Source organism: Saccopteryx leptura, chromosome 8 (genome assembly GCF_036850995.1).
Source record: "Saccopteryx leptura isolate mSacLep1 chromosome 8, mSacLep1_pri_phased_curated, whole genome shotgun sequence".
Lineage (NCBI taxonomy): Eukaryota > Metazoa > Chordata > Mammalia > Chiroptera > Emballonuridae > Saccopteryx > Saccopteryx leptura.
This window is the reverse complement of record NC_089510.1, coordinates 5,472,460-5,490,001: the sequence shown is the minus strand read 5'-3', so window position 1 is coordinate 5,490,001 and position 17,542 is coordinate 5,472,460. Positions and strand designations below refer to the sequence as shown.

Genomic DNA, 17,542 nt, shown 5'->3' with positions numbered 1-17,542 from the left:
AGTCAGAAAATGAGATACAAGACTTCCTTGGTGGTGAGGAAACGATTGCGACTTTACCGGAATGTTCTGAAAGAGTCAAGTGAGTTAAAAAACATTCTTTCGAATATTGGTTTGCTAACTCCCCCCCCCCTTTTTTTTTTTTTTTTGTAGGAAGTTTTGTTTGGTCTCTTGCTTATGTTGGTTGTGAGTTTGGGCGTGTTTGTTGGGTTCAAGTGAAAATTAGAGCAACACCTTGGTGTCTGATACATTTGCACACAAATCAGCCACTCCACGTCTCACCAGCAGCTGCCTAATCTCCCTCAATGCCTACTCATCTGGACATTCTAGAATTAATATTTGACGACTTTCTCATTGAAACAACCACCCCTGACCTTCTGCAGTTCCACTGTCACATTATTCTATGACATATTCATCTTGAATTCATTTCCAGACGATTTGATTGGAATGAGGTTTGACATGTATTGGCTTCCATGAAAGAAGCAGACTTTGATCTTGGTGATGGGGTTTACATGATAGGCATCATCTTCACCAGGGACACCAGCCTTCTGCAATGTGGTAGTGAGGACGTTCCCACAATGTGGTGCCTGAACAGGGAGTGACTGACAGCCACTGGGTCAGGAATACCTTCATTGTGAAGACTTTAATTGAATATTCCATTTAGAATAAGCATATGATTTAGGGTTGGGTGTTTCCCCTTCCAGGCATCTCGTTTTTCTCATTTCAACTGCGCCACCAGTTGACTGTGGCCTCCAAGGTGCCTCTTTGTTGGGAGGCAAAAGCAACCTTCTTAAACAAAAGTTAAATGACAAGTCAGGAAATGGCTCTCTTCTGTGATTTGGGGATGATTTGATGGCATCATTCTCAAGAGAGAGAGGTGGTTATTCTGTAACTTCGGTTGTTTCAGTTCTTTCGATGCTATTCTGGGAGATCCTTTAGCCGTGTTTCTTCATTCTTTGTCAAAAGATGTTGTGTGGGACCATTGTTTGAAAATTCAGTTCTATCCAAGTAGATTTTCTTTCATACTCAGTTCCATCAATGATGAGTAAAGCCCAAACTTGCATGACCAAGGGGAGGAATGTCTCCAAACTCCTGAGAGATCTCATCTCCTTTCTGTAACTTGGGCCTGGACCTATGGCGGCCTCCTGGTGCTTAAGTCATTTAATTCCCCCCCCCCCATAAGAATAGAGACAACTTCTCCCTGCAGGCATCCTGCTGTCTGCCAGTAGCCTGTGGAGAGATTTGGGCCTAGTTTGGGGTGGCAACCTGGTCAGAAACAAGGAAGAAAAGATGGAATAAGTGACTGCAGACCTACTTGCAGAACATGTACGCAATGAAGCTTCTGCTGGGCCATGCTCTGCGCAGTGTGGCCCTCGGCCCGTGAGACATGGCTTCGGGGCACAGCCTACAACAGAGCATCATCGTTTAGCATGGTGTAAAAAAAGCAAAATTGAACAATAGCCCAGTTATGGACGTGAAAGTTACCTCATTTCTTTCCTTTCCCAGAGAGGGAGGTCAGACATTCTCGCTGTTGTGCCAGGGACATAAGGAGCTCTGGCAGATGGTAGTATCATCAAACGTCGTATTTCTGTACAGCAGAACTAGAAGATTGGTTCAGTTTATGCTGTCGCATTGGCCCGGCTGGGACAAACCAGGGCATTCGGGCCATGACTCTGGGCACCGGAAGGCTGTTGGGGGTAGATTATGAAACATGCTCTAAACAACCGCCCCTCCCCCCCAGCTTCTTAGAACTCTGCTGAAATTTTTTAGCTAAAATGTCCTCTAGACTGCAGAGGATATGTCATTCTCCCCCCCTGCAAATCAAACAGGAAAGTGGACTCAACAATGCTCTAGACCCCAGAATGCTTAGGGAAAAAGAATGGCCCAGCCGAAGCATTTGGTGTTGGGAGCAAGTGTGGCGAGATGACTTTCTGAAAGGAAAATGCCAATGGCCACTGAGGGGGACACTGCTCTTCACCCTGCCCAGTCAGTGGTCAATGAAACCTGAACTTCTTGTTGCCTGGCATTCCTGGAAGACTCAAAGGAGTGTCTCTGAAAACTAAGACAGGCTTCCCTGCCCCTGCCCCTCACCCCGCCCCCGCCTTTGTGGTTCGCTGATACTGCTCTGGTGCTAATTCAGAGCTAAGCCTGGAAGGCTCTTATGGAATCGCCCCAAATTTCCTGTTTATAAATACCAGTGAGTGGAACGGACTTCTCCCTCCCGACCTCTTTCCTTTGGGAAACGGCCCTCCAGGAGAAGGCCTGGGCCACGCTGCTGTGCTTTGCCAACTCCAGTGTGAATCACGTGGCACCAAGGCGATCCTAGTGACCCCTGCAATGCAGGTGGGTGGACCCCGGACTGCCCAAGAAGCATCCACCCAGGTTAGGTCCAGATGTTTTCAGTGCTTTAAGAGAAGGTGCATCTGGGAGCGAACTCCATGGGGCCCGGGAGCTGCTGGTGCATTCGGCTGAATCAGATGTATCTGCCTTTTTGCCGTTGGCACAAAAAGCCATACACATGTTCAAAGCTTTTCCAGGGAAAGTTAGGAAGAGCGAGTGTGTAGTGTGCTGAGGAAGAGTTTCTGTGTATACAAACCTCGACTTCTTATCCTTGGAGTCCACGGAGTCAATGCTTAGAATTCAAGGAGTCTCCAAACTTGAATGGGGGTGGGGGTGGGGGTGGGGGATGTGCATCTTTATTTTCAGCACCTTCTAATGGAAAGTTATCATTTTCTTCTATTTCGAGTGTGGACAACAAACGCAGTACTATTAGCATCCACTAGCTTCACCGGGGCTCCAAAAGGGTCCCCAGCTTTAAGACAACTGAAACCCCCTTGTTCTGCACAGTTATTCAAAGCCACGGGTGCCAGGGAGTCACAGTGTACAGATGAGGAGATCCAGTTTTGTACAAAGCAGGATGTTAGTGCACGTCAACGTGGACGGAGAGTTTGACAGACATCCTGAACGGTGGCGGGTTGTCCATTGCCTAGGTCCAGGTGGGAAAGAAAACATTTTAATTTCAGAAGTGCCCTGGACTTAGGTCTGAATGCTACAAGAAGAAATGACTGAGCTGTGTGTGGAGGGATGCTTAGGAGAAACAACTGAGCAAGGGGTCCCAGGGAGAAACACACACGTTTTGGGTTTGTTTTTTTTGGGGGGGGGAGGGTTAGTCTTTGTTTTGTTCAGAGCCCCCTGCATGGGTCTAGCCCAGACTGGCCGAGAACACTGCATCATTCAACAGACACCGGCACGGTGGGGAGACTTGAAACCACTTACGGAGACATAGAAACCCCTCACTGGAGGTCGAGCTCCTGCCTGACCAGGCTTGGAGGAAGGGACCACAGGGCAGGAGACCAGAGAAGAGGCGCCCACCTGAAGGCAGAGGCGTCAACCCCAGAGAGGGAGAGTGTGGGAGAGGGGGCAGCCGGGAAAGGGAAGGGGACAGGTCCTCAAACTCGGCTCTGAAAACTGCTGAGGAAGTAAGTCCCTGGTTTCCAGAGCAGGCAGGGCTGGGCTGTCAGATGCCTCCTTCAGCCTTTCTTCTTCTTCTTCTTCTCTGTTAACGCGAACGCAACACCTATTGGCAGCGTTGCTTGAGCTCTGCCGGCGGGAGGAGTAGAGAGACCTGAGCCTGTCAAAGCCAGGGGAAATGGTTTGGGAAGTTAATCCACCACTGAAATGTGCCCGGGAGTGGGAACAATGCACGAGGCTCAGAGAGTCTCAAAGAACCTGCCAACCATGATAAAGAAGTTAATTATTTTTAAATTTTTACAAAGAAATGCTTATTTATGGACCAGGAAGTGCCTAAGAATAGCCCTTGGGGCTGGGGACGGGTGGGGTTGCTCAGGAAAGCCTGAATCGGAGCTCCTTGTGAGCCGTCCCAACTTCTCACCTCTGCTAGGAGCACGGGGTCCTCTACTCAATCCTTCAAACTTCTCTGAAAACTTTCTTTCCCCCCTGCTTTGCAGTGCTTTCTATGGCCTCCAGGGAGGCCCAGGTACTTAGGTTGGCATTTTCTGCTAGAGGCCAAGGCAGGGGTCGAGGCCACAGCCCTTTTTACCAGCCGGGTGATGTTGCCAGCCCGGGCCCTAGCCGGTCGGCACGAACAAAGGACACCTCCCCTCCCACCCCCTTCGCTTGCGTTTGCTCCGCCGGCTGGCCCAGAGCTGAAGGGGTGTTTCCTTGTGGGTGTTTTTATTTGTTGGTTCGTTTGTTTCCACCTGGCGCCCCCACCCCAGACAGTGGCACCTGAGGCAGGGAGGACGCCTGCGATAGGAGGCCGTGGACCCCCAGTCCCTCTCACTGCCTAGGCCAGGTGGCCTCATTCTTCAGGGCCCTGAAGACAAGCGAGGAGGGAGGCAGACACCCCAGGCCATGGGCAACAAGTGGAGGAGGTTGAGAGTGGAAGTGACCCCTAAGTCCCCTTTCCCAAAGGCCTTTTCTACCGCACAGCCCAAGACTGGACAGAGAGAGAGAGAGACCGGGGGTGGAGTGGGGGGGTGTTCCTTCTTGCCACGCTCCCTTTCGTGGCTTCGGCCAGTCCGCCGCCTGTAGGTCGCTGTGACCTGTGGCTGGGAGGATTCTTAGCTCCTTCCAGGAGGGCTGTGAGGGTTCGAAGCCAGCCTCTCCATCCAGGCCATCACCTTCTCCGGCCCACTCCTGGCTCTGGGCAGGGACGGATTCCTGGGCTCACGCGTCTGTGAGAGCACCAGGCACCGGGAGGAAGGGCCGCCAAGGCTAAGTGGAAAGAAGGGATGGGGGGGGGCGGGGAGAAGAAGAAAGGATACAAGTTGGAAGCCTAGTGTGGTCTGGGCTTTGAGAGAAAAGTGTGTGTGCGCGCGCGTGCGCGCACATGTGTGTGTGTGTGTGTGTGTGTGTGTGTGTGTGCAAGAGAAAGAGAAAGAATTTCGAAGAAAATAAAATTATGCTCAAGGGCTGTGATCCTAGGCGTTCTTTCCTCGCTGCACGCCGTCCGCGCCTCCTCCTGACTCCAGGACCCTCTGCCGAAGCCGCTCTGGTGCGCGGGGCGCTGCCCGGGAGCCCCGGAGAGGCTGGGGGCGCGAGGTGTGCCCGAGCACGTGTGCAGCGCAGCCCCCTCTCCCCGAAGCGGTGGAGAATGGAGGCGTACTGGAGCCCCGAGCCCTGCCCGGAGCAGATGCGCTCAGCGTTCGGAAGAGGAGGGGGAGGAGGCTCCGGAGCAGAGAAAAGAATCCGTGCCCGGGTCAGAGCGCATGAGCAGTAGAAGCAGGAGATGCTGGGGCGCAGCAGCGGGGCGGGGGGAGGTGGGAGGAGGAGCAGGAGCGTGTGTGTGCGTGTGTGTGTGTGTGCGTGCCTGTGTGTGTGTGTGCGTGTGTGTGTGTGCGCGCGCGCGCGCGGGTGTCCCCGCGGCGGGACCTGTCATCGCTGACGTCGGGCCGGGCGGCGGGCCAATGGGCAACCTAGACAATTGTTCGTCTCCGCCGGCCCCCGCCGTGGCCCCGAGTCCCTATTCACTTCCTCACGCGCCCCGCTGCTGCCTCTGCAGCGGACGGGTTTCAAGTAGGCTTTAAAGACCGAGTGAGGGAGGGGGGAGTCAGAATCCCAAACTTGAGGGAGAGGAAAAAAAAAACACAAAAAACTTTGCAGAACTTTTTTGGTGGTTGTTCTTGCCCCTCCGCACCGTCAGGTGACAGCGGCCCGAGCGGCCCGGCCGGGAGCTCCGGGCAGTCCTAGCGCCAGGCAGCCGGCCGCCCCCTCCCAGAGGCGCTGGGCGCTAACATGACAGACTGAAATAACACACCCGGCCAGGGCGCCCCGCCGCCACCTACAACCCCCCTACCTCCGCCCCCGCACGCCCCCGCGGGGCGCCGGGACCCCGAGCGCCCCAGGGAGCCGGCCACCGACGCGCCCTTGGGGGCAGGTCGGACCTCCCTGGAGCAGAGCCCGGGGCCTCCCCACCGCGACCCCGACTCCGAGCCGCGCGCCTCCCGGCCGGTCCCCTCGCCGCGCCGCCGCCATTGCTCTCGGGCTCATGGAGCCGCAGGGGGCTCTACCCCGCGCGGCCCCGCGCGGTCTGCGGGCTGGGTCGCGCCGGCGGGCTGGCTCCACGGCTCCGTACGGGAGGCAGAGGCCGGGGTGCGGCGGGGCCGGGCCTGCCCCCCGGGCAGCTCACGCCGCCGGTTCTCACGCTCGCTATTTGTCTCAACAACAGGTAGTAGCTCCGGACACCATGGCCCCCAGCTCACCGCAGCCTCCAGCCCCTCGCTGTTCCCTGGCCTTCACGAACAGCCTCCCCAGACTTCCGCCAGCGGCACTCTGAACGGACTCCTGCGCCTGGGGCTCCCCGGAGAAATGTACGCGAGGCCTGACCCCTTCGCGCCGGGACCCGTGGCCCGCAGCGACGCCCTGGCGGCTGCCGCTGCCCTGCACGGCTACGGGGGCATGAACCTGACCGTGAACCTCGCCGCGCCCCACGGTCCCGGCGCCTTCTTCCGCTACATGCGCCAGCCCATCAAACAGGAGCTCATCTGCAAGTGGCTGGCGGCCGACGGCCCCGCGCCTCCGCGCCTCTGCTCCAAAACGTTCAGCACCATGCACGAGCTGGTCACGCACGTCACCGTGGAGCACGTCGGCGGCCCCGAGCAGGCCAACCACATCTGCTTCTGGGAGGAGTGTCCGCGCCAGGGCAAGCCCTTTAAAGCCAAATACAAACTTGTAAATCACATCCGCGTGCACACGGGCGAGAAGCCCTTCCCCTGTCCTTTCCCGGGGTGTGGGAAGGTCTTTGCTAGATCAGAAAATCTCAAAATACACAAAAGAACTCACACAGGTCAGTATTGGGCACTATCTCCTGCGGCTCCCCTGGGGAAGCAGGCGGCCTCCTCCGGGCCCTGGGCCTGGGTTTCCTCAAGCTCCGCCTTAGGGAGAGGGGGGGGGGTATTTGGTGCGTTTCTTGAGCCAAGTCCATAAAATATTAATTACGCCCTTTTATTGGAATCACAGAAGTTCCCAAGGCTGAGTGTGGGGAGGAGAGCACAGGGTTTCTGTTCCAGGGGGGCGAGGGTGAACGTGCTTGGGTCTCCGTGTGTGCAAATGCGTGCTCCCTGCCAATGAATGTGATTTTAAGGTATTTAAAATAGCACTGTTTCCCCAAAGTCTTCAAGACAGAGGAACAATTTAATTTCCCCTCGGTTTCTTTGGCGACCACTCTCCTTCCGCCTAACAACCTAACCGTCGCCTGAACTGAGGGGGTCACCAGGCCCTGGACGCCTTCTTGAGGATTTGGGTCCAAGGGCTAACTTTGGCTCTGTTTTGGAGCCTGGATGACTCGACACTTGGGGACGTCTGACAAACCCTCCCCTCTGCTTTTAGCAGAGACCCAAGGAGACTCATCCGCCTTAAATGTCATTTACCGAGAGCTGTTAAGTGAAATGGGGACATGTGTCAACCACATCTGTTCGTTCTAGTTAACAGAAAGAAAAGGAGACAGGACAAGAGCTTGCAAAGAAGTCGCCTTCCTCTGGCCAGAAGCATCTCTCGTTAATGCAATTGCAGTTGCAAGGAAAAAAAGTTTTCGCACTTCCCAGAACAGCCTGTGAAGTTCCCTTAATTAGTTTAGCAGTCTCCCCCGAAGTTTAAAAAGTCAACATCCCCCCTTCCCTGTTGTTGTCGTTGTTTTTTCTGCAGAGGAGAGGGGACCACAGGCGAGACCAGGGGGTGACATACAGTCTCACTCGGTGCCCCCACTTCTCCTGCTCCCTGGCGCTCTGCTTGTAGCCGCCTCTATTATTGGTGGAAAACATTGGCAATGATGAAGAGTCAGAGGACTGCCCCAGGCTGGCATTGCCCGGGAGAGAAGCCGGCTCAGTCCTGTCTTCTCCCACAAACCCTGCGATCTGGGGAAAGGTTCGTGGCCAGGATTCGGGCACACGCGGAGGCCAGACGCCAGTCTACTTTTAGCCTCTCGCTTATATTTCCGGAGCATGTCTAGAGAGGTATGGTTTTCTGCAGCTGTTTCCCGGGTGCCACACAACCCCTCCCCGCCCCTCCACCCCGAGTTTCACGGGGGTGGGTAATGGGAGTGGAGACTGAAAGAGTTGAGGTCCTGATCACCGCCTGCAGGCGGCCGCTCCGAGAGCTGGCGGCCTGCACCGCGAAGGTAGACAGACACACGGTCCTGAGCCAGAGGAGGAACTCATTCTTAATGGCAGGGGAGTTTTAAACAAACAAAGTTTTACTGCTCTTTGCCGGCCTACTGTTTGAAGTCTGTGAAGCAGAAAATGGTTAAATTCTCAGTGCAATCGACCTACAGCAGAGAAGCAAGTTCAGTGCGCCCGGGCTGGCTCAGGTTGGCTTCTCTTCAGGACAGAATTCTAAGTGCGTCCTTTCCACTGGCCGTCCGGATTCATTACCGCCGGAGTTAAAATAAAATAAAAAATCAGCAGAGCCTGGCCTGGCCGGCTCCGGCGGTTTCTCTCCACCCCCCACCCCTAAATACTGAAAAGACGGGGGAAAAACCCAACAAAATGTTTCTCAAATGGCAATAGACCTCACTACAAATTATTTATGAGGACAGTTCTCTATTCAACAGGAAAATAATTGCCTTTTCAAATATTAATGGCGTTTCATTCCCTCGAATTGCGGAAGCCGCGCGCATAGGAGCTGACGATTTCTCGGGAGTTGAAATTCGTCCGGATCGGAATCCTGGGCCTGGCTTCGGCAGCGGCGGCCTTAAAGCCACGCCGAGAGGTTTCCTTCGCGGCGGTCACAGCCCAGTCCCCGGAACAATGGTGGCGCCGCGAGGGAGGCGCTCTGGCCTGTCCCCGTCGCCTGGCGTCCTTCCCGGGCCCCCTGCGCTGCGGACTCACCCCCCCTCCTCCTCCCAGGCCGTGGGGACAGAGAGGCGAGGCGAGGGGTCCGAGCCAGAGAAGAGAGCGCGCCCGGGCGGAGACACTCGGACACCCTGGCCCAGCCACAAGTGCGAGAAAATGGCGCTAGCGCCTTGCCCCGCCGTGGCAGAACTTTGCCGGGCTCGGGCTCGGGCTCGGGCTCGGGGCTGGGGAAGGGGCCTTTCTCGGTAGTCGAGCTTCTGCAAGGAGACTCCGGGCCTTTCGTGACTCAGCCCCAGGACCCGGCTGCTCGGGGCGGGCTGCAGGCCCCTGGACCCACCCTGCGTCTCCACATCCACCCACCAAAGGCGCAGAGCCCAGACCCGGTGGGAGGGAGCGAGCGGGAGGCGCGGTGCTGGGGGTGGGGGCGGTGGGGGGCGGTGGGAGACGCGGAGACCCTGGCGCCTCCGGCAGCGGGGGCGAGGCGAGGGGGGCGCGGCCTCCCTTGGCCTCCCGGGGGCCTCGGAACGAGCAGGCTGCCTCGATCCCCTTCGGTGCCCTGCACTTTTCCGCCTCTGCTCCTCGTCTGGGACGAAATCGTTGTTTCTGTTTGACGTGACTGTCCATCGAGGCGCTCGCCAGACGGGATAAGTGGGGGGGGGGGGATATTTGGGAGGCGGCGGCGGCGGCAATCCATCTTCACTTCCATTCCTCCTCTGTTTTCTCAGCAAGCCTTCTTTCCTTTTGCAGGCCTTGGGTTGCATGGCTTTTGTGATTTTTAGAAAGAAAAGTTTTAGTTTGGCAGATACCAACAGGGATTCGAGGGAAGAAAACGAGGGGCAAATAGGAACACTGATTTATTCTGCTTATTTATTTACTTTATATACTGCGGGGGGGGGGAGGGGCGGGACGCGACTGCCGGGCCGGGCCCGCGTCCCGGGCTCACCAGCCGCTGCGGCGCGGAGGCGAGGCTTGTGCGCAAACCTCTGGCTCAGCCTCCGCCTCCGGCAGGGTTGGAAAACAGGGCCTTTGTTCGTCGCAGCCTGCCCCGAAGCGCCCGACTTTCCTGGAAGTCGCGCGGGAAAAGCGACCACAAAGGCAGCAGTCCTCCACCGGCGCACCTCTTTCTGCGCAGCCAGAAGCTCGAACGCGGTTCCTTCGACCCCGGGCGCCCTGCGGCACCCGAGGATTAGGAGCGCCCGCACGCTTGCCTCCCTCCGCCCCGCGTCCTCTGCAGCGGCGGCAGGAGCCTGCGCCTGCCCTGCCGGCTCTCGGGGTTCTTTCCTCCCCACCAGCCAGCCGGCCGTGAGCTCCCGCCTTGGAGCCCGGTCCTCCGCCAGAATGTCCACCCTCCTGCGTCCTCGCGCCTTCCCGTGGCTCAACGGGGCATCGCGCCGGGGAACCGAGTCCCCGGCGGGTCTACGCGAGCTGCCCGCTGGGGACGGGCTGGGGCTGGGCCTGGCCGCCGCAGCTGCTCCCGTACCGAAGCCGCCAGGCTCAGGGGCGCGACTGCGCTATAGGCCGCGGATCCCGTCTGGCCCGGTCAGACCCTGCAGCGCTCGCTCTGCGACTCGGGCCTGCGACGCCCAACTCCTCGGCGCGGTGATCTGGGGAAGCCATCCGGGGCTGGGGGCGCTGGCAGCCCCGCGGCGGCGTCTCCCCGAGGCCGCCGGAGCAGCGAAATAAAAGAGTGTTGGCGGCGCGCGCGTAGGTAGCGGGATCCCGGACGATTTAGGCAAGATTTGAGGACTGCTGCTAAATGTTTGCCCTCAGGGGGTCGAAGGGAAGGGGGAGGGCGCTCCATTTCCTGGAAAAATCGCCTCCGAAGTGAACCGTGGCTCAGAAAACCGTTCCGTTCGTTACAGCGCGAATCCGCGTGACGCACGGGCCTTGTGCAAACCGCCGGCACATCTTTAAATTATCCCATCACCTTGGCGTTTACACAAAACCTACTTGAGGAAACAATTCGAACCGGGATGGGGTTGTGTGCCGGGCGGACCCCGGGGCGGGGAACAGAGACGTTTGGGCTGGAACAGGGACTTTAAACTGAGCGGAGGAGACCTCTCCTGGCAACTCGACTCTCCAGGCGGAGGAGCTGACGGCTCGGAGGGGAAAGAATGTGGAGGAGAACAGTCGGAGTAGATCAGGCTTTTCCAGAATGGAAACTCGACTAAGATGGAGTCCCCGTCGCCCCTCCTCCGTACCCTCCCCCAAGCCCGGGCCGGAGAGGGGGCGGGGGGTGGTGGCGGGCCGCGGGCCGTCGCCCCGGGGGCGCGCGCCGAGCCGGGAAGGGGGGGCCTTGGAACACAAAGGCTTCTAGAAACCTTCCCTGCTTCTTCTCCCAGTAACGGAAGAGAAACGGGGGGCGGTTGGTGAGGCCCAGGCGGGCCGCGGCTCCCACGCACTAACGTTTCTGCGTTGCCTCCGCCAGGGGAGAAGCCCTTCAGGTGCGAGTTCGAAGGCTGCGAGCGGCGCTTCGCCAACAGCAGCGACCGCAAGAAGCACTCGCACGTGCACACGAGCGACAAGCCCTACACGTGCAAAGTGCGCGGCTGCGACAAGTGCTACACGCACCCCAGCTCGCTGCGTAAGCACATGAAGGTGCACGGGCGCTCGCCGCCGCCCGGCTCCGGCTACGACTCGGCCACGCCGTCTGCTCTCGTGTCGCCTTCGTCGGACTTCGGCCGCGAGCCCCCGGGGGCCTCCTCTGCGGCGGCGGCGGCGGCGGCGGCGCGTGGCCCGGAGCTGAGCGAATGGTACGTGTGTCAAGGCGCTGACCGGGGCACGACGGCCCTCGCCGCGCCCCCCAGTCCCGCGCCGGCACCTGGCCCCGCCGCCGCCGCCGCCGCCGCCTCGGGCGTTAGGGCCGCTGCCGTGGTTGCTGTCCTGCGTACACTGACTGCTAGTCTAGGCCCGGTCCTTGAGGCTTGAAGAGAAGGCGAGGAAGGAAGAGAGGAAGAAAGAAAGGAAGGAAAGAAGGAGGGGAGAGAGGAGGGGACCAAGGAAGGAAGGAGATCATCACCAATATTTGTTAGAGCTCACTGAACATGCTGATAAAATGTCCATTCTTCTGACACGTAAATATGGTCCTCTTATTTATTCTACAATCACACCCAGTTACTCCCCCACACACACCCACGCACACACACCCACGCACACACACACGCACACCCACACACACACACACACGCGTGCACACACACATGCACACACACGCCCACGCACACACACACACACGCACACACAAGGACACCATCAGGACCCGGCAGCAAGAAGCCAGTGTCCGGGGAAAGGAGGTAGAGAAAGAGACAGGCAGAAAGAGAAAAGGTGTATGTTAGGAGAGTGTGTGTGCGATCTTGGCATCTTCGAGGAACAACATCAAGACCACAAAGTCTTCTTAACGGGAAGTGTTTTCCTGGAGGCCGAGCCCCTCGGGCTGCCACGCCCTGCTCCTTTCCCGGGTCCCCGCTGGAGCCGCGCCTCAAGTTTGGATCACTTATATTTCCCTTCCGGTTTCTTTCCTCATTTACTGCCTTAGAATTCCTCATCACCAAGCTGCCCTTTGAAGCAAAAATACACGAGTTCCAGGTCGCAAAATTTCCAAGCAGTTGTCTAAAGGAGATAAGAGTGTTTGAGCACCCCCCCTGGGGACCACACGCCCCCCCCCCACACACACACACCCCATGGCTGGCCCAGGCACATAGATACATCTGTCTGCTTGCCTGCCTGCTTCGTTTATACATTATATAGTTGGGGTAGGGGGTGAGTCCAAACCACAGGAAATACAGACAAAGGAGGGCTCGAGGGGCCTGAGGATTCCATGCTCCGAGGAGGCCTCCCCAGACCAACCCCCCTCCCTTGTCCAGTCTCTGCCTGCGGAATCTTGGGGCTGCTTGGCGCCGATGACGTCACTGAGCTCGGTTTCTACTGCCCACAGATCTGACCTAGGCGACAGTATCTGGATGAATCGCGTCAATTCTGTGAGAGTCTGTCAAAAATCACAGGGTGTTGTTGTTCTTCTTATTTCTTTTTTAAAGGGAGAAGATGGGGGCGAGAGTTCAACTGCAATAATAAATGTTTTAAAGGCAAACACCCACCGGGTCTAGATTGAATGTGTATTTTATGGGCTGGTTACGAAGTCCCCAGAAAGAGAACCAGATGTGTGTGTGTGGGGGGGGGGGGGTGGCGGACAAGACAGAGGAAAACCTTGGCAATTCTTTCCAAGGGAGAAAAATTGGGGCCTATTTTCTAGTCTGACACCACTAGGGAGGATGGGTCTTCCCAGAAATCCTTGTTGAGATTTGGAGAGAAAAAGAAAAAAAAAAAAAGAAGGGAGGAAAAAAAAAATCTGGAGCAGACCCCTCCCAGCCCCCCCCCCCCGAGTTTGGAGGTGAGTGAGGTATGCTACTCTCACCTAGGGGGAGCCCCTCCAGAGCGCAACTTTTAAAGGTGAGCCCAGCAGACAAGTCCTGGCCCTCACTCTGCTGGGTTTTCTGCTGTCTCTTTCTCAGACACATTAGACATTTATCACTCTTGCCCAGAAGGCCCACAGTTTCGTCAGATAAATAATGTCTTAACTGGAGTGGGACTGTTTTCATTACCCCAAATAAAACACACACACACACACACACACACACACACACACACACACACACACACCCTGTCCCTGTGGAGGGAGGGAGGACTACAACCCCCTCCTTCCCCCATTACCATCGGGTCCAGGGGCTGCCTGGTCAATGGCCGGGTGAGCCAGCAAACCTTGCTCCCTTTTGAGAAACACCTGCCCCACGGGCCAACGTGCAAAGGGCGTCTGGGAAATGTGCGTCTTTGGACGATGTTTAAAAATTCTCCCATCCCCAAACGAGACTGGTTTCTTTCTCTTCTATTGCTAGAGTCTGTTTTGCTTTCCGGCCCCTCTACAAAATAATAAATAAAATAAAAATGTTTGATCGGCCACTAATCGCCTTAAATTTTTCATTTGCTTGTTACAGATGTCCACCGCGTTGCTCGCAAGGTAATCTCGCCCCGCGCAGCTGAGAGTCCGCCTCTCGCGCCTGCGACATCAAAGGGCCCGCGCACAAAGCAATGTTTCTTCGCCACGGTGCATCTTCACGGTGAGTTAGGATTTCTATGGCAATGGGCAAGTCGCACTGAAACCCTGAAAGGCCGAGCCTGGAGCCCGTCCAGGCTTTTCATTAAGGACATAATATTTACGTCTAACAGGCCTTTTTTCTTGTGTATACAAGTATATATTTTTGTTTGACGCGGACTAAATCATTTTCATTTAATTTCCGGTAAACAAAACCCACGCGAATGGGCACTTGTTCCCGATCATAATAAAAATGGATAATAATGTGAGGGAAGAAAAAGGCCGCTTGAATCGCCGCGCAGACCCCTTTGTTTCTGCTTTCTGCGGTGATCAGAGGGCGCATTTGGGTTTGATGGCGAGTTTCTAAAGGCGAGGAAATGGTTTGTAAGAGGGGAAAGAAAAGGAGAAAGGTCTAATCAAGCTCGGGTTGTTCAAAGAGTTGGGTTTTGGGGTTGAAAGTGTGAGTTTGACGGTGCGTCAGCACGCTGCGTTAGTCTCGCCATGGAAATGCGCGCCGGGAGCGGCCGCTTCAAAGGCGGCACACTTCACGGCAGACACTCTATTAAGATACATTTGCGCTGACCTTTGCTTTCACGCCATTAAATACTGTCACTACGTTCTCCAGTATATACTTCCCCCTTAGGACGTGCCTCGCCGACGTTTAGGGGTTCAGCCTGCATTCCCATGTAGTGGGGCGCTTTGGCACCAGGGACGCGGCCACCAGGGACGCGGCCAGAAAAGGGAGGAGCTGGACTCGGGACATCGTGGCCGCGCCACAAACAGGCTCCAAGGTCAGGAGTAAAATCACTTTAGGGCAGCCTCAGAAGCTGAACAAATGAGCATCCCCAACTCGGTTGTATGCAAAGCACCTCTCTGCATCTTGAGTCAGGTGAAGGCCTGAACTGGAATGGGACTTGCAAGGCAAGGGAGCCGCCCTGGATGTGTTTGGGAAGGTCAGACTGTGGCTTTGGGACGTGTCCACTTTGGCCCCCAGGACAACCCACTCTCCCCCTCTCTCCCAGAAGTCTTTTGCAAGCCCCCCCACACCCCAACTTGCTTCTCCCTAGAGTGGTGTGTGTGGTACCCCCCAAGCCTGGGCCGGCCCTGGGCACGAGCCCCTCTGGAGTGCAAGGCCAAGGGGGTAGGGAAGATGGCAGGGAAGTTAGAAGTCCATGTTCCCTTAATTGTCATGTTGTTTATTTTATCCAAGTACCCCAGTGAATAGGGGAAAAATAAACATGGTGGAAAAAAAAAATCAAACAGTGGAGTCTTCTTTAGTGCCAGTCCTTGTGGTTGAATAAAAAGGATGGTCCGCTTTCTATTGAGCTGAGAAATCTTTGAAGTGGGAGTTATTATCTGAGACATTCCTGCTTGTCGTCCTAACAACGCTGATGAAACGTAAAAGGTCCTTTGTCAGCGATTTGTTCTCCTCTCTGTCAAACTCCCTCTGCCCTGTTAGTTTCAAACCGTTTCTAAAGAGATAAAAATCAAACTTCTTTTTTTTAAAAAAAAAAAAAAAATGACATGCACACTAACTGATAACTTGAGGAGTAAGTCCTGCTTAGGGGCAAACAAAAGTAAGGCAGACGCATCAGGTCCCAGGCCTGTGGAGGTGTACAGATGTTGTGGGGCCCTCGTCCCGGGTTCTGACACAGGCGTGTAGGCTTCCCTGCGCTCAGTCAGTCTGAGTCAGGTCACCTGAGCCTCCTTCTGGGGCCCCCTCGAACTCCCCATATTCTCGCCTGGGGTCCTTGGAACCCCAGGCAGCAGCCAAGTTATTGTTACTATTTCCCGCTCCTTCAAAGACCATTCCTGCTAAAAAATAGACCCCTTGTGTGTTCCTCCTCACCAGCGGCAACCAGCAAGCCTTTTCTGCCCGTAACGGAAAGGAAAGTGGCTTGAGAGAGAGAGACATTTTTATCATTTCCTGTTTTCTTCAGAATCTTGGCAACTAGAATTCAGAAGATGCAGTGTATAAAATAGTGACCCCCAAAGCGCATGCAAATGCCCCCACTCCCCACCACAGACGCAGTTTGTTCAGCTTATATTATGCCCCCAGGAAAAAAAACAACAAAAAACAACCTTTCACCCCCATCCAGCTTGTCTCAAGTCTCCTAATGTGGTTTTAAAGGTGGTTTAGATAAACGAGGATGTTTCTGTCTCTCCACTTCATGTGTGCTGACTAAATGATTTGTAAAGAAGTTTCCCCAAGCTGTAACCCATGCTGTTATTATAGTTGCGACAAAATGTTGTCTCTTATATTGATTTCCAGTTGCTTCCTTGAGGTCCCCATATGTTTATTTATATTGCTAATTTATGGGAAAATGTAGTGATTACAATGAATGTGAATTATACAAACAGGCAAATGTTTTGTAATCATAATTCACGCACACACACACACACAATCCTAACTGAAACCTTAGATTGTGAGTTATACAAACAGGCAAATGTTTTGTAATCATAATTCACACACACACACACACACACACACACACACACACCCCTAACTGAAATCTTAGACTAGTTACTGCTCTACCCACGCTGTTTGTGATTTATCATCTGTCCCCTTAGCATCCTAAATTATGAACTAACTTGAAAGGAAGAAAGTTGTTACATAGTATTTGACTGAAAGTGATCGTTAAATGGAAACACAGTGGAAAGTGATGGCTTCATCTTGCTGTACATATGTAAAAATGAATGAAACACCTGTGTTGTTTTTCCCTCCAAAAGTCTTTGTGGACCTGGAGCTCCATGTGGCTATTTTCTTTGGAAATAAAGGATGTGATGTTTTCCTTCCTCTGCGGAACCTGAGTGTCTTGTTCTTGCTTCCTGGTCCCGGGAAGGTTCTGGGTGCCCCCCACCCCCACCCCCAGCCTCCAGGCTTCTTTGCTTCCTTCCCCTCACAGCTTCCCAGGGACGTCCCTGAGGCCCAGCCAGTTGTCCAGGATAAGAAAACATAGGGAGCAACCCCAGTGACCAGCGTGAGGAAGACCTCCCTCACCCCCCATGTCACCCGGGGGCCATTGGCAGTTATCAACAGCTGTCCACTGAGGAAGGGGGAAGAAGGTAAAATGCTCTCGACGCCCCCTCCCGGGACAGGCTGCCTTCCCGTGGCTCCGCACTGTGCGCCCTCTCCCCAACCGCCTCTGCCTTGCAAGGGAAAGCCTTGGCGGGAACCTCAACAAGGAAAAGCGGACGCCAGGCAGGCTGGCTGCAGTCCCTGCCCGGGCCGGTGGGCACGGTGGGCTGCAGGCTCCCACCTGGATCTCTCCCCGCGCTCCCAGAGTGGAGGATGCTCAGAGAGCTGCGAAGGGCCAGGCCACTCAGACTGTGTGGCTGCAGTCCGCGCCCCTCTTCCCTGGCCCCCCCCCCCCCCCCGATGGGGACCCTCGGTGGGGTTTGGCACCTGATGCCAGAGCCCTCTTCTCTAGCCCCGTCCCTGCAGAAACTATTTCAGATTTTTCAGAACCCCCGGGATCACCAGAGCCTTCCCCCCCTTTCCCTGGGCGGTCCGGTCCGGAAGCCTCCAGGGTCTCGGGTCCCCTTGTTCCCCCCGCTCCCACTGCGCAGGCGCAGAGGCCACTCCGTGGAGACCCCGGTGAAACTCCTGAGAAGTTGATTCTCACGCGCCCGGCTGGGGTCCCAGCAG

General features: G+C 55.8%; 1 protein-coding gene across 2 annotated transcripts; it reads left to right on the top strand.

The window, feature by feature from the left end:
* Positions 1-16,623, top strand: ZIC4 (Zic family member 4). 2 transcript variants are annotated; one of them, XR_010746828.1, is made up of 5 exons: positions 1-79; positions 6,188-6,805; positions 11,236-11,560; positions 13,796-13,918; positions 14,537-16,623. XR_010746828.1 is itself a non-coding variant. In XM_066347668.1 (4 exons), coding segments are annotated over exons 1-4 (1,014 nt in total). In that variant the 5' UTR covers positions 1-9; the 3' UTR covers positions 13,797-16,623. The 2 variants fall into 2 exon arrangements, 1 of the variants encoding a protein (XP_066203765.1); XM_066347668.1 differs by having other exon boundaries at positions 13,796-16,623.
* The last annotated feature ends 919 nt before the right edge of the window (positions 16,624-17,542 follow it).